The sequence below is a fragment of the Balaenoptera acutorostrata genome, chromosome 1 (genome assembly GCF_949987535.1).
Source record: "Balaenoptera acutorostrata chromosome 1, mBalAcu1.1, whole genome shotgun sequence".
NCBI classification, from domain to species: Eukaryota; Metazoa; Chordata; class Mammalia; order Artiodactyla; family Balaenopteridae; genus Balaenoptera; species Balaenoptera acutorostrata.
Window position 1 is genome coordinate 32076844 of NC_080064.1, and position 12931 is coordinate 32089774.

At 42.6% G+C, this 12931-nt stretch overlaps 1 protein-coding gene across 3 annotated transcripts in view; it reads left to right on the top strand.

Moving 5' to 3' along the window:
• Positions 1-12931, top strand: part of MACF1 (microtubule actin crosslinking factor 1) — a 329628-nt gene that overhangs the window by 76138 nt on the left and 240559 nt on the right. The window contains exon 1 of one of the 3 annotated variants that reach the window (XM_057534539.1): positions 11577-11860. The exons of the other annotated variants lie outside the window; for them this stretch is intronic. Within the exon in view, the coding sequence (XP_057390522.1) occupies positions 11752-11860 (109 nt within the window). The 5' untranslated portion in view covers positions 11577-11751. Of the gene's footprint in view, positions 1-11576; positions 11861-12931 lie in introns of those variants that run through there. 3 annotated transcript variants of the gene reach the window in all.

The following is a 12931-nucleotide window of genomic DNA, read 5'->3' on the forward strand; positions in this document are numbered from 1 at the left end:
TGTCAAAAACTGAGTTGCGTAATAGTTTTCTTCCAAGGCCTCAGGGACCCGTGGATTATAGGTGAGAAAAATATAAGCAACTGAACTGAAAATGCCCTGATTTCAGGAAAATTTAAAAAAAAATCCGATTATGATGTTATGTGGGGTGATTCTTTTTCTTCTTCAGTAGTAGAGTGCATACAGTAGGGGACAGACCCAGTCTAGTTGGGTTCTAGTTAAAGTTTTGCTGTTTGATATCAAATACATCAAGGATTATTGCTTGAAGTACTTTAAATTGTGTCAAAGATCCTCCTTGATTTCCCTGAGTTATTTAGCTCTTGGCAGTCATTTCCAGAATGTTTGCGATGGCTCCATAGATTCATCGTGTCTGAGGGGTTAGAAGATGTAGGAATATCTGTTGGGAGAAAGTTGAACAATAGCTATTGTCCATTTAGGATTTATTGAATATCAACTGTGCCAGTCACTAATCAAAAAAGCCAGCTGGGGGCTTCCCTGGTGGCGCAGTGGTTGAGAATCTGCCTGCTAATGCAGGGGACACGGGTTCGAGCCCTGGTCTGGGAAGATCCCACATGCCACGGAGCAGCTGGGCCCGTGAGCCACAGCTGCTGAGCCTGCGCGTCTGGAGCCTGTGCCCCGCAACGGGAGGGGCCGCGATAGTGAAAGGCCCGCGCACCGCGATGAAGAGCGGTCCCCGCACCGCGATGAAGAGTGGCCCCCACTTGCCGCAACTAGAGAAAGCCCTCGCACGAACCGAAGACCCAGCACAGCCAAAAATAAATAAATAAATAAATAAATAAATAAAAAAAAAAAAAAAAAAAAAAAAAGCCAGCTGGGGCTTCCCTGGTGGCGCAGTGGTTGAGAGTCTGCCTGCCAATGCAGGGGACACGGGTTCGAGCCCTGGTCTGGGAAGATCCCACATGCCGCGGAGCAACTAGGCCCGTGAGCCACAATTACTGAGCCTGCGCATCTGGAGTCTGTGCTCCGCAACAAGAGAGGCCGCGATAATGAGAGGCCCGCGCACCGCGATGAAGATTGGCCCCCACTTGCCGCAACTAGAGAAAGCCCTCGCACAGAAACGAAGACCCAACACAGCCATAAATTAAATAAATAAATAAATAAATAAAAACCTTAAAAAAAAAAAAGCCAGCTGCCATTCTTTTCCTCACTCCCTACTTTGGGCACTTGAGGGTGGATGGGCAGGTACTTAAGAGTCTGCCTCTTCCTCTGAGATGTGGTTTTCATCGTGCTTTGCCTCACAGTATAAGGCTGCATGATAGCAGATGGTCTGATGCTGGGGCTGGCTTGCAGTCTCCATTGGGCAGAGCTGTTGCTAGACAAGCAGTCTATGGTGGAATGAACCAGAACTGACCAGTAGGCTGGGCTGGGCTCTGCTTCATGCCCATCCCTTTTGGTTTTATCCAAAATAGAAACTGTGGTCCTCAGATTTTAGATGTACTCATTGGTGTTTCTGCCTTTGCCTGTTTCTTCATTGCCACCTGGCTATCATTGGAGGGGATTCACTATAGCTCTGAGTCCCTGCAGGGGGTTGAGAGGAGCCATCACTGCTTTCAGGACGGGGTGTGTATTCTCTTCCACTAAAACTGTTACCCACATTTCCTTTTATTACTCGTTAAGTCAGAGGCAGCTGGGAGGATGCATTACTCACCAGGCACGCACGGTGGCCCTGGCTGCGGGCGGGGAGAGTGAGAGTGAGTCAGCTCAGGGAATGGAAAAATTGCAGGGGTGGGGGGTAGGGGTTGTGTGCCAGTGACTGTTCCTTCTCTGCCTGTGCTTTTCTCTATAAGGACTCATCACAAAGCTGTGAATACTGGGCATCCAGTTGGGGGCGCCAGTAAGCCAACCAAATTGTGGTGATGATATCTCCTGTGAAAGGAATGAGCTGACAGTCTTCTATGTTATGGGTGTATGTGGGTTTTGAGGCAAGCTTGAGCTTGTATAATATTAAGTTCTGTGTGTAAGGATTTCACTAGAATAAAGCAATCACAGAGTCTCTTTGTCTTGGTTATAAAATTCAGTCTTCTGCATCTATCTTTGTCCAGTAGGGGTCACTGGGATGTTAAGCTCTAAATGAGAGAAACTCTTAATCCTATGATAGACCAATCAGATTCCTTGTCTTTATTGTACAGAGTACTATCTTTTTTTTTTTTTTTAATATTAGAGCAGAAACAAAAGATGTGAACTTGTTTTAAGAACGTTGTGGATGGGCTTCCCTGGTGGCACAGTGGTTAAGAATCCGCCTGCCAGTGCAGGGGACACGGGTTCGAGCCCTGGTCCGGGAAGATCCCACACGCCGCGGAGCAACTAAGCCCGTGCGCCACAACTACTGAACCTGCGCTCTAGAGTCTGCAAGCCACAACTACTGAGCCCACGTGCCACAACTACTGAAGCCCGTGCACCTAGAGCCCATGCTGCGCAACAAGAGAAGCCACCACAATGAGAAGCCCGCGCACCGCAACGAAGGGTAGCCCCCGCTTGCTGCAGCTAGAGAAAGCCTGCGTGCAACAGCAAAGGCCCAATGCAGCCAAAAATAAATAAATAAAATAAATACATTAAAAAAAAAAAAGAACGTTGTGGATCATTAAGTATTTGAAGAGCAGATTATTCCAAAGGCTGAGATGGAATTGACTTTATGAGTAAGATTTGAAGAGCACTTTTTAAAGAAAATGTAAGGAGATAGGGGAAGAAAACTTTTTATTAAGCATCTGATGTATACCTACATACTTTACATATATTCCTTATTTAATCTTATCAACAATGCTGAGAAACAGGATTTATATACACATTGTACATATTAGGAACCCAAAGTTCAGAAACATTAAGTGGCTTCCCTAAGGTCACATAATTTTGAAGTGATACTGTCAGGGGAGATCCTACTAGCCATGTTTCATTTGACTTTGGTTCTTGGACCCTGGTAAGGGGTCACGAGAGCAGAAGGTTTTATTAGAAGGTAAGCAGAGCCTGGTGGTAGATTCTCCTGAGAAAGACTAAAATAATTCTTGTGTTGAATTAGGGTTCAGAGCAGGCTCCAAGAGTTCACAAGTGGAAAGAAGCTGACAAATCTGTCTTTGTCTTCAGTGGGCAAGTTCTACATCTTTTTCACTTAGGGCTACTGCCAGGATGTGGAAAACTGTCTCACAGAGATCTAAAATTAGCTCTTTGTTTGTGTGCAAAGCTTGGTTTCCATGGATAAATAGTTTAAGTTGGTCTCTCTTACCTACCTCTTATCTTGGCCTGGACTCTTCTGAGCCTTGAATGTTGCTACCTTAGGCATTCTCAAGCCTGCCCAGTTACATCATTGTTGAGCTCCTGACCCCTCTGTCAGCTGCATGCTTATTCTACTCTCTTGCGTTCTTGATTTTCTGGTATCTCAGGAAAACTGAAGTTGATCACGTGTTCTTAGCCAGACCACACTGAAAGACATTTCCCATTGAGACCACTTTCTGTTTTTATCTGGAAAAGCATTTAAAAAATGCATTTAGGTGGGATATGAGTAAGATGCTAACTCTCCTTCAATGTGCATTTACTTGGAATGACAGTATTTTTCTGGACAAAAATAACAGCCTTGGCAAAATTCAGGAGCAATCCCCATAGACAGGGCTTCTTATTCTTGTATCATCTTTTCTCCATTTACTTAAGATACTGACTCTCAGAGTATCCTGGAAAAAGTTTAATAGCTAGATCTTATTATTTTTACTGTCTTGGGGGAAACGGTCAGAACCCCAAAGAGAGGGATTATTTAAAATGGTAATATGGATACTAAGGTTGACTAATATTCTTGTCTTTTTCCTTTTTGAAGCAGTGCCATTGAAGCTCAATTTGTTTTATTCATGGAGTTGGTGGTTTAGAGCTGTTAAATACAACACACTTTGCTTTGACTTACCTCCTTGCATTGGCCACTGAAGATGATTTGATGCTTTGCTAGGACATAAATGTTTTAGTGTAGGAACAATGATAACAATAGTTAACATTAATGAGGGAATGTTTAATTTTTAAAAAATAGTTAATAGTGCTTACTGCGTGCCGAATAGCCCATGCATTTTATCACCTAATTCGCACTGTAACACTGTGAAGAGGTAATTTTATTATCCCCATTTTACAGATGGAGAAATTGAGGATTAAAGAGATTAAGTAATTGGTCCAAAGATACAGCTAGAAACCATGAAGTCAGAATTTGAGTCAAGGTTTGGCTAACAGATTATGTTAAGTTTAGAGTTCTGGGGAGAGGGAGAGAGAGGGAAAGAGATAGAAGAACGGGGCTTGGGGAGAGTTTGGCTGTTGGACAGAATCCATATCTGGAGAGACTTCTAGAAGTGGAATTTCTGAATCAGTAAATTAACTTTTTCTCTTAAACTCTCAGGTAGATTTGGAAGTTCGTTGTTAAAAGTGTCCTGGCTCCTTTGTTAGTGTATGTAATCTGCTGGGCCTATCTAGAGGAGCATACTGAGTTATTTCTGCCATAAGATGAATAGTTTTCCAGGCACTTGCTCTCTGGTGTATGTTTTTTTGGTGAAAATAGATGGATTCTCAAGGAGTGCTTATATTTTGGGAATCTTCATGATTTGTTGGACCCAGTTTTACTCTTTCTAGTTTGCTCCCCCCTTGTACTCCTGGCCCTCACAGTGCTCTTCAGATCCTCTTGCTCTTTTCGTTCATTCATTCATTCATTTATTCACTCATTCCACAAGTAGTTATTTAGTGATGAGAGTTTATACAGGAGAACATTCATCTAACTTCAAAAACTTCAGTGGAGTCAAAATATGCACACAACTATATTATAAAGTAGAAACTGCTTAATGTTATGAGAGAGAAACATATAAAGTATAAATTCAAGGGAGGTGTTTACTTCTAACTGGGATGGAGGGAGTCACCAGGGAAAATTCTGTGGAAGTACTGGTTTAAACTGACCCATAGGAGTGGGACTTTGACTTGCGGAGATGGGAAGGAAATACAGTACATTCCAGGGTAAGCGAGGGAAATATTGTAAAGCCAGAGAGTTTTGGACTTAATTTGCTGACTGTGGAGAATTGAAAACTTTAGAATTAAATTACAAATGAGCATTTATTGAGCATTTAAGATGCACCAGTCATTATGCATGCTTCAGGGAGATTAATCTCACAGTGAATGAGGATAGGGTTGGCAGGTTGGAGACTGGGATCAGGTAAATTAGATTTGGTAATTTTGGTTATAGGTTAGGTAAATTATCAGTTTACCAAGGTTTTGTAAAGTTTGAGCAGTATTCAGAAGTCTTGTGATCAGATGTAGTTTGTTTGCTGTTCCTCCAAATAATGATAATAATAGGCAATATTTATTGAGCACATACTATGTACCAGGCACTATCTAAACACTTTAAATACATTAACTCATTTAATACTCACTACAGCTCTGTGGGACAGGTACTATTACTGTCATCATTTTACAGGTGAGGAGGTTGAGGTTCCTTGAAGTCATTTAAGTAACTTGCCCACAGGTGCTAATGTGGCATATACAGTAGAGTCTGGATTTGAACTCAAGCAACCTGGCTTCAGATTGGGCCTGTAATTGCCATTCTACTAAAATACTTACGGCATCTAGGTTATTGAGCAAGAAATTTGGATATTTTCCTAACTTTATTGTATTTGGTGACTCTGGGGTATATAGAAAATTCTTTGTAGGCGTTCTGAGCCTTTGCATGTTTATTGTTGTCTCAATACCATATTGCTAAACCTTAGAGACAGGAGTCATGGATGTCTCCTAATTAGCTCCTATGAAGCCCACATCCTCTGCCTTCTGGACTCATAGGAGAAAACAGATGACAAGCACTCAGGGCCAGGTTTTGAGGCCTGGGCCTCCCATTTCCAGAAGCCCAAGGTTTCCAATCCTATTAGTCATATGCTAGTCTCTCCACCAAAATTTTAATCTCAGTTATATATATATATATATATATTTTAAAGTCTCTCTTTGTACGCATTATTTTTCAAGATTTCAGGCTTTTAATCATATGGGTCTTAAGTTTTCAGTCAGTATCTGCTGCAGTTCTGATGCTTGTGGATGTCAGTTATTTTTGAGACCAGGTATACTCCATGACAGTTTGAATAAAACATGCAGCCTCCTTTCTCACAGGCTTGCTTTCATCTCAGTCGCAGACACTAAAGTGATTCTGGGGTGTTGCCCAAGATTTCTTGTGGGTAATGGTTGTGGGTGACCATCCTAAATTCTTGTGAGTGAAGTAATCTGATAGAAAGGCAGGTCTCAAGTCTTAATGAAGTTCAGAGTCTTGCTTCTACAAGGCTTTCTGATGGTTTGGGGCCCTTGCCATTGGCTGTTAGCAAGGGATATCCTGGGGGGTGCTAAATATGTCTTTAAATGGCCTATTCTTTGTATATTAAATGATCTCTAAAAAGAAAACTAGTCACTCCCTCCTGCCAGCTTCTAACCACTTCCTGTAAATGACAGCACACAGATCCATCTTAGTTTTTCTGAGTGAAAAAGTTACTTTCACAAAGGCAGTTTCCCTGCCCATTTTTCTTCCTTCAAACATGCGTACATACCTATACACAAAGGCTGGAAACAAACTTTTTAACCTGTCATATGTAGAAAAATGGTGTATCCAAGGTATAGCATGTCATCTTTTTTTTTTTTTTTAATTTATGAGCAAATATCATGGCCTTCCTTTTTAAAAAAAATTATTTATTTATTTATTTATTTATGTATTTTTTTGGCTGTGTTGGGTCTTCGTTTCTGTGCGAGGGCTTTCTCCAGTTGCGGAGAGCAGGGGCCACTCCTCATCACGGTGCGCGGGCGTCTCACTATCGCGGCCTCTCTTGTTGCGGAGCCCAGGCTCCAGATGCGCAGGCTCAGTAATTGTGGCTCACGGGCCCAGCTGCTCCACAGCATGTGGGATCTTCCCAGACCAGGTCTCGAACCCGTGTCCCCTGCATTGGCAGGCAGACTCTCAACCACTGCGCCACCAGGGAAGCCCCAGCATCTCATCTTATAAAGATCTTATGAAGAGTAAATTACTTTGGGTACTTTTCGTTGTCTTCTCTAATAATAACAGTAGATTCAGAATGTATCTTGATATTTGAGTCCTTGAATTTTTTTTTTTCCTTCAAATTTCCTAGGTGTTTTTGAATGGCACAAGCATGATATATGATTTTCTAATTAAGACAGCTTTGCAGTGGCTTCAGGTAGCAGAATAAGGCAGAGAAATGGCTTTCACTTTGGGAAATGAAAATATGGTGAAGATATTTATAAGACTGCAAAAAGTGTTGTACAGTGGTGACACAGACAGCACTAGCACTGTAACATTTTGTGTTGAAATTGAGATTCTTTCCTTAGAGCTGGGTAGAGCCATTTACAGGCTCTTGTCTTACAAAGAGGAAGTATTCCAAACATATAAATATCTAAAATTGTTTAGCTTCAGGTTAGCATACTGATTTTGCCAGAACTTTTCAGCAAAGGGAGGCAGTGTGATTAAAATATATTGATTTGAAACCAGACAGATAAAAGTTCAGATGTCAGTTCATCTTCTTACTTACTTTGTGACTTTGGGCAAAATAACTTGAATTTTCTGAGCCTCAAGTTCTTGATTTATAAAATAGGGATATTTTAGGGGATATTACAGGGATTACATTGAAATAACAGATTGAAGATGCTTTCTAGTAGCTGCTTAATAAATATCAGTTTCCCTTCCAAGCAAGTCTGTCTTCTTCGACCATCACAGCTCAGGAGCTTCTCCACAGTAAGAGGGGTGTCATCATCATCTTTGTGTCCATTGTGTCTAGCATAATGCTCCATATTTTAAATTGAATGAACGAATGAAGTGCTCTGTTTCACAAGAGAGCCCTGCTCCAGAGGGAGCTCTGGCTTAGTCTCCACTGGATTGCACCATCAGTTTTTCCTCCCTATTGCTTATTCCCTTCAGCAAACACAATTATTGACACATTTCACATGCCAAGAAAAATTCTCTTTTGAGCCTACATCCCTCTTTCTGCTCCCTTTTACAGCAAAATTCCTTCCTAAAAGAGTTGATGTTAGTTACTGTCACTGATTGTTCCCATTCCCTCTTGAGTCACTCCCGTTGGACCTTTTCTCTGCCATGCCATTGTTAAAGTCACTAGCGACCTCCACATGGCTAAATTCAATGGTCAATTCTCAGTCCTCTTCCTGACACATTAACAGCTTAGTTACTGCTTAGAGCACATCCTTCACCTGGCTTCTGGGGCAGCATGCTCTTTTGGTTCTTTTAATCCACTGGCTTCTTTTTTTAGTCTCTTTTGTGGTTCTTCCTCTTCCCTACCTAATGTTGGAGCGTTTCTAGGGCTTAGTCCTTGAACTTGACCTTTTCTCTCTCTGTGTTTACTCCCTAAGTGACCTCATCTAGTTTCATGGCTTTAAAGCAACAGCCTGGGTCTCTCCTGGAACTCTGGATTCATATATTAAATTGCTTATTCAAAATTCTATTAGAATGTCTACTAGGCATTTCAAAGTTAATGTATCCAAAATGGAATTCCTACCCCACTCCCCACAAAAACTACCCCAAACAACTGCAACCACCAATGAACCCCAAACCCTCTGCTTCTCTGGCTGCCCTTCCCATCTCAGGAAATAGCAGTTCGGTCCTTTTAATTTCTCAGGCCCCAAACCTGGAAGTCATTCTCAACTCTGTTTTTTCCCTGCTCACCCCACATCCAGTCTATCAGCAGATCCTGATGTTTCTTTCTTTTTTTATATATATATATATTTTTTTAATTAATCTTTTTAAAAAATTTATTCATTCATTCATTTATGGCTGCATTGGGTCCTCATTGCTGCAGATGGGCTTTCTCTAGTTGCGGCGAGCAGGGGCTGCTCTTCGTTGCGGGGCGTGGGCTTCTCATTGCGGTGGCTTCTCTTGTTGCGGAGCACGGGCTCTAGGTGCGCGGGCTTCAGTAGTTGCAGCACGTGGGCTCAGTAGTTGTGGCTCGCGGGCTGTAGACACAGACTCAGTAGTTGTGGCGCACGGACTTAGTTGCTCTGCGGCATGTGAGATCTTCCCCGACCAGGGCTTCAACCCGTGTCCCCTGCATTGGCAGGCGGATTCTTACCCACTGCGCCACCAGGGAAGTCCCTGATGACTCTTTAATTTGTCCAGAATATGACCACATTTCACCGTCTCTACCACTGCACCCTGGTCTCAGTTATCGTATCTCAGGCACTAGTTTTCACTTGGATTATTGTAATGGCATTATAACTAGTTTCCCTGCTCCCGCTCTTGTCGCTCTCTAGTCTGTTCTCAATATAGCAGCAAGAGTGATCCTTTTAAAACCTAAGTTAAATCCTATCTCTTGCTCACAGGAAACCCTCCAAAGGTTTCCCATTTCACTTAGAATAAAAACCAGATTCTTTACGAATGGCCTATACAGCCATAGATGATCCGACCCCTCTGTGGCCTCATCTCCGGACACTCCCTTTTGCTTTCAGCTTCAGCCATTCTGGTTTCCCTGATGTCCCCTGAACACACCAAGCCTACTTCTGCCTCAGGGACATTGCACTTGCTCGTTTCTTTTTTGGGCTTATCCTTTCTCTAAAAAGCCACATGACTTGTTGGTTCGTAATGTCATTTTATTAGAGAAGCCTTCCCTGACCATCCTGTACATAAAACTGTAAACATCCCCCCTCTGGCTCTCCTTTCTCCTCTTCATCTCCTTTAGTATATATTTACTTGTTTATGTTTATTTTGTGTCTTCTCCTATTCTCCTACTAGCATATAAGCCCCATGAGAGCAAGATCTTTGTTTTGTTCACTACTCTGTTACTAGTACCTAGAACAGGGCCTGGTACATGGTAAATATTTGGTGAATAAAATGTAGGTTAGCACAAAATCGTATATGGTCTTGATGCCAGATTAAAACATACACATTGTAAATATTAGTTCCCCCATCAAGGGCCCTTTGTCATCTTTCTGGTTAGTAGATTGTTCAAATCTAAAACCTTCCCTTTTATTAAAAAAAAGAGGGGGTAACTTTAGAAATATTAAAGCAGGTTGCATTTTTAAAGCTTATTTGTGGTAATACACCATGTTTATATACCATAATGTAAAAGGCACTGTAGAAATAAATAAAAAGCTAGTTTGGTAGAAAGATGAGGCCATAACCCTTCTCTGAGTGAAGAGTCCTGGGTGTTAGATGTACTCTTGGCCGTTGGGTCTTCTGTGTTTTTGTGTGTCCACACTTCATTTTATAAAGTATCTCTTCATAGAAAAGTAGATGAGAAGAGGGGCAGTGGTACTGCAAGAACTTTGCATATTCAGCTTAGGTTGTACAAAGTTCTTTCTAGTCTTTAAATGTGTTTCTTAGGTTTATTGAAATATAATTTATATACAATAAAATCCACCCATTTTGGTCTACAATGTTGTGAGTTTTGACAAATGTATACAGTCGTGGAACTATCATCAGAGTCAGCATATAGAACATTTCCATTACCCCATAAAGTTTTCTTGTGTTCCGTGGTAGTCTGTTCCCTTCCCTCACCCTGAGCCCCTGGCAACCACTTATCTGATTTCTGTCCCCATAGTTTTGCTTTTCTAGAATGTCATATAAATGGCATCACACAGTACGTAGCCTTTTGTGTTTGGCTTCTTTCATGTAGCATAATGCTTTTGAGATTCATCCACGCTGTTGTATGTATCAGGAGTATGTTCCTTTTTTATTGCTGTGTTGTAGTCCATTGTATGGATGGATGCACCACAGTTTTTATTAGTTCACCGGTTGATGGACATTTGGGTTGTTTTCAGTTTTAGTTATTCTGAATGAAGCTGCTATAAACATTTACGTACAAGTTTTTGTGTGGACACGTTTTCATTTTTCTTGGATCAGTATCTAGGAGTGATACTGCTTGGTCACCCTGGTATGTGTATGACTGTTTTCTAGAGTAATTTCTAGAGTCGCCAGTTTCACCCCCCACCAGCAGTGTATGAGAGTTCCAGTTGCTTTATATCTTGCCAGGACTCTTAGTTTTAGTCATTCTACTGGGTGTGTAAGTGTTAAAGTGTTTCCAGTTGCTGCTACAATATCCGTATCAGGCTTTCATTTGCAAGCAGGCTTTAGCTTTGTTGAAGGCATTCTTTTCTGCGGAGCTTGTTCTGCATGTGATCCTCACTGTGGTGATGTTCGGGTCCCTTACCTCCTCCTCCCGGGTTGTGGGTGTGGAAGGGTTGCCCTCCGACTAGGCCAGGGAACTTGTGGACACTTACACATCCTTGCATACTTCCCCTCCTCCCTGCAAGTGGTTCCCTAGTGTTTCTGCAACTTTCTGCTTCTGGCTCCATCCCAGCCAGGCTGGGAGTGGAAAGTTAAGAGTGTGGCGTCCTCTGACAGCCTCCCTTCTTGTAGAAGGGTCTGAGGCTTGTTTGTTTAAGCTGAACAGAGGATGCCAAACATAGAGTTTGAGTCAGCTCAGCAGTAGCTTAGACGCCCCTTTTTGCTCTCCTGGTTCCTCCTTCCCTTTCCCCTCCCCCTCTGGCCAGTTGTTTCCTGGGCTTTGTCTGAGACACACTGTAGAGTTTTAGTCCCCATCTACTACTGCCTGCTGTAGAACAGAGGCGAGATGGAGGAGAAGCCACCAGGAAGTGTCTGACGGCACTGAGCTGCGGGCCTCTGCCTTTGTGCTGATAGTACAGGACAGCAGTAACCTCAGGAGAAAGGCATTTAGAGGCTGCGCTGAGCTGTGGGCTTGTGGCTAATTCAGGGGAGGAGAAAGGACGGGCCTGGAAATGCCTCTCTTAGATTCATCTTATTTGCCACCAACCATCTTTATTTTGACGCACATTCTTGGAATTGCCGGTGTTCTGTACTGGAAGAGATGTACCAGAGGCAGAGCAGGTAATGGGTGCCCAGTGCTTCTTGAAATGGGCTGTGGGGCTTTCGAGGGTGGGGTGGATGACGGAGGCCTTCCCACTTGCCTTCCTTAAAGGGCCAGTACAGCCTCTGGGCTGGGTGCTGTCAGACCTGAGTGTGTGCGGGATCTACCGAGGAAACCAGACTGTCCTGGGACCAGTTTGGGACCTGGACCCTTTCCTGTTCTGTGAGGTTCATCTGGCTGGAGGGTGTAGGTTGGATGAGATGATGTCTGGGCTGGAGGCTGAGGGAAGTGGCAATTGTGCTGACTTTTGTCCTTCCTCAGAGAATCAAGCCCTTCCATTCTTTACTTTCTCAGTCTCAAAGTGGTTTTTGATCTTTTTTTTTTTATTTTAAAAAACCAAAAACATACAGTAAGTGTATCACCCTCCTTCAGGTGTAAATGTGGGAGAACTTGTGGGGTTAGAGAAGTTTCTAGATTTGCTGTATATTTGGGTGAGAAAAGGCAGAGGAGGAAAGGGCAGTGAGAGGAAAGGGTCACAGGGTGTCCTTGCTGAGGTGCATCTGCGAACACGGGGGTGCCTCTGTTTTCTTTGATAGGGTTTAAACTGTTCCTTTCCCCTCAGGCAGCTACACAGTTTACTCTCTGTGTATCCAAGCCATCCTGCATCCTATTCAATGCAAGGAAGTTAACTGTTCTTTCCCGCAGGCGAATATTTGGATCCTGATATTAAAATTTTTTTCTAAGTGGTAGCAGACCCCCCCCCCCTTATTATTTGTTACATTATATTCCTTTGGCTTCTAAACGCCCAGTGCTGGGATCAGCCCCGTGTTTAGCTGATTCTAAATCTCCATAGTTGAGGAATAATAAAGTCCAGCTTTTGCTGGAGTACACCCTTGGATCTCAGTGCCTTTAGTACTGTCTTTGTGACCTGCTTACTGCCTTCAAGCCAACCTATTGAGACACTTGTTACTTGTATCTTACAATTAAGATGGAGATTTGGTGACTTATTAGTTTCTTATTAGAAGTTCATGAATGCTTGACAGAATTAGAATTAGATTCAGTCATTCCCCAGTGTCTTTCCAGTAAGTCCC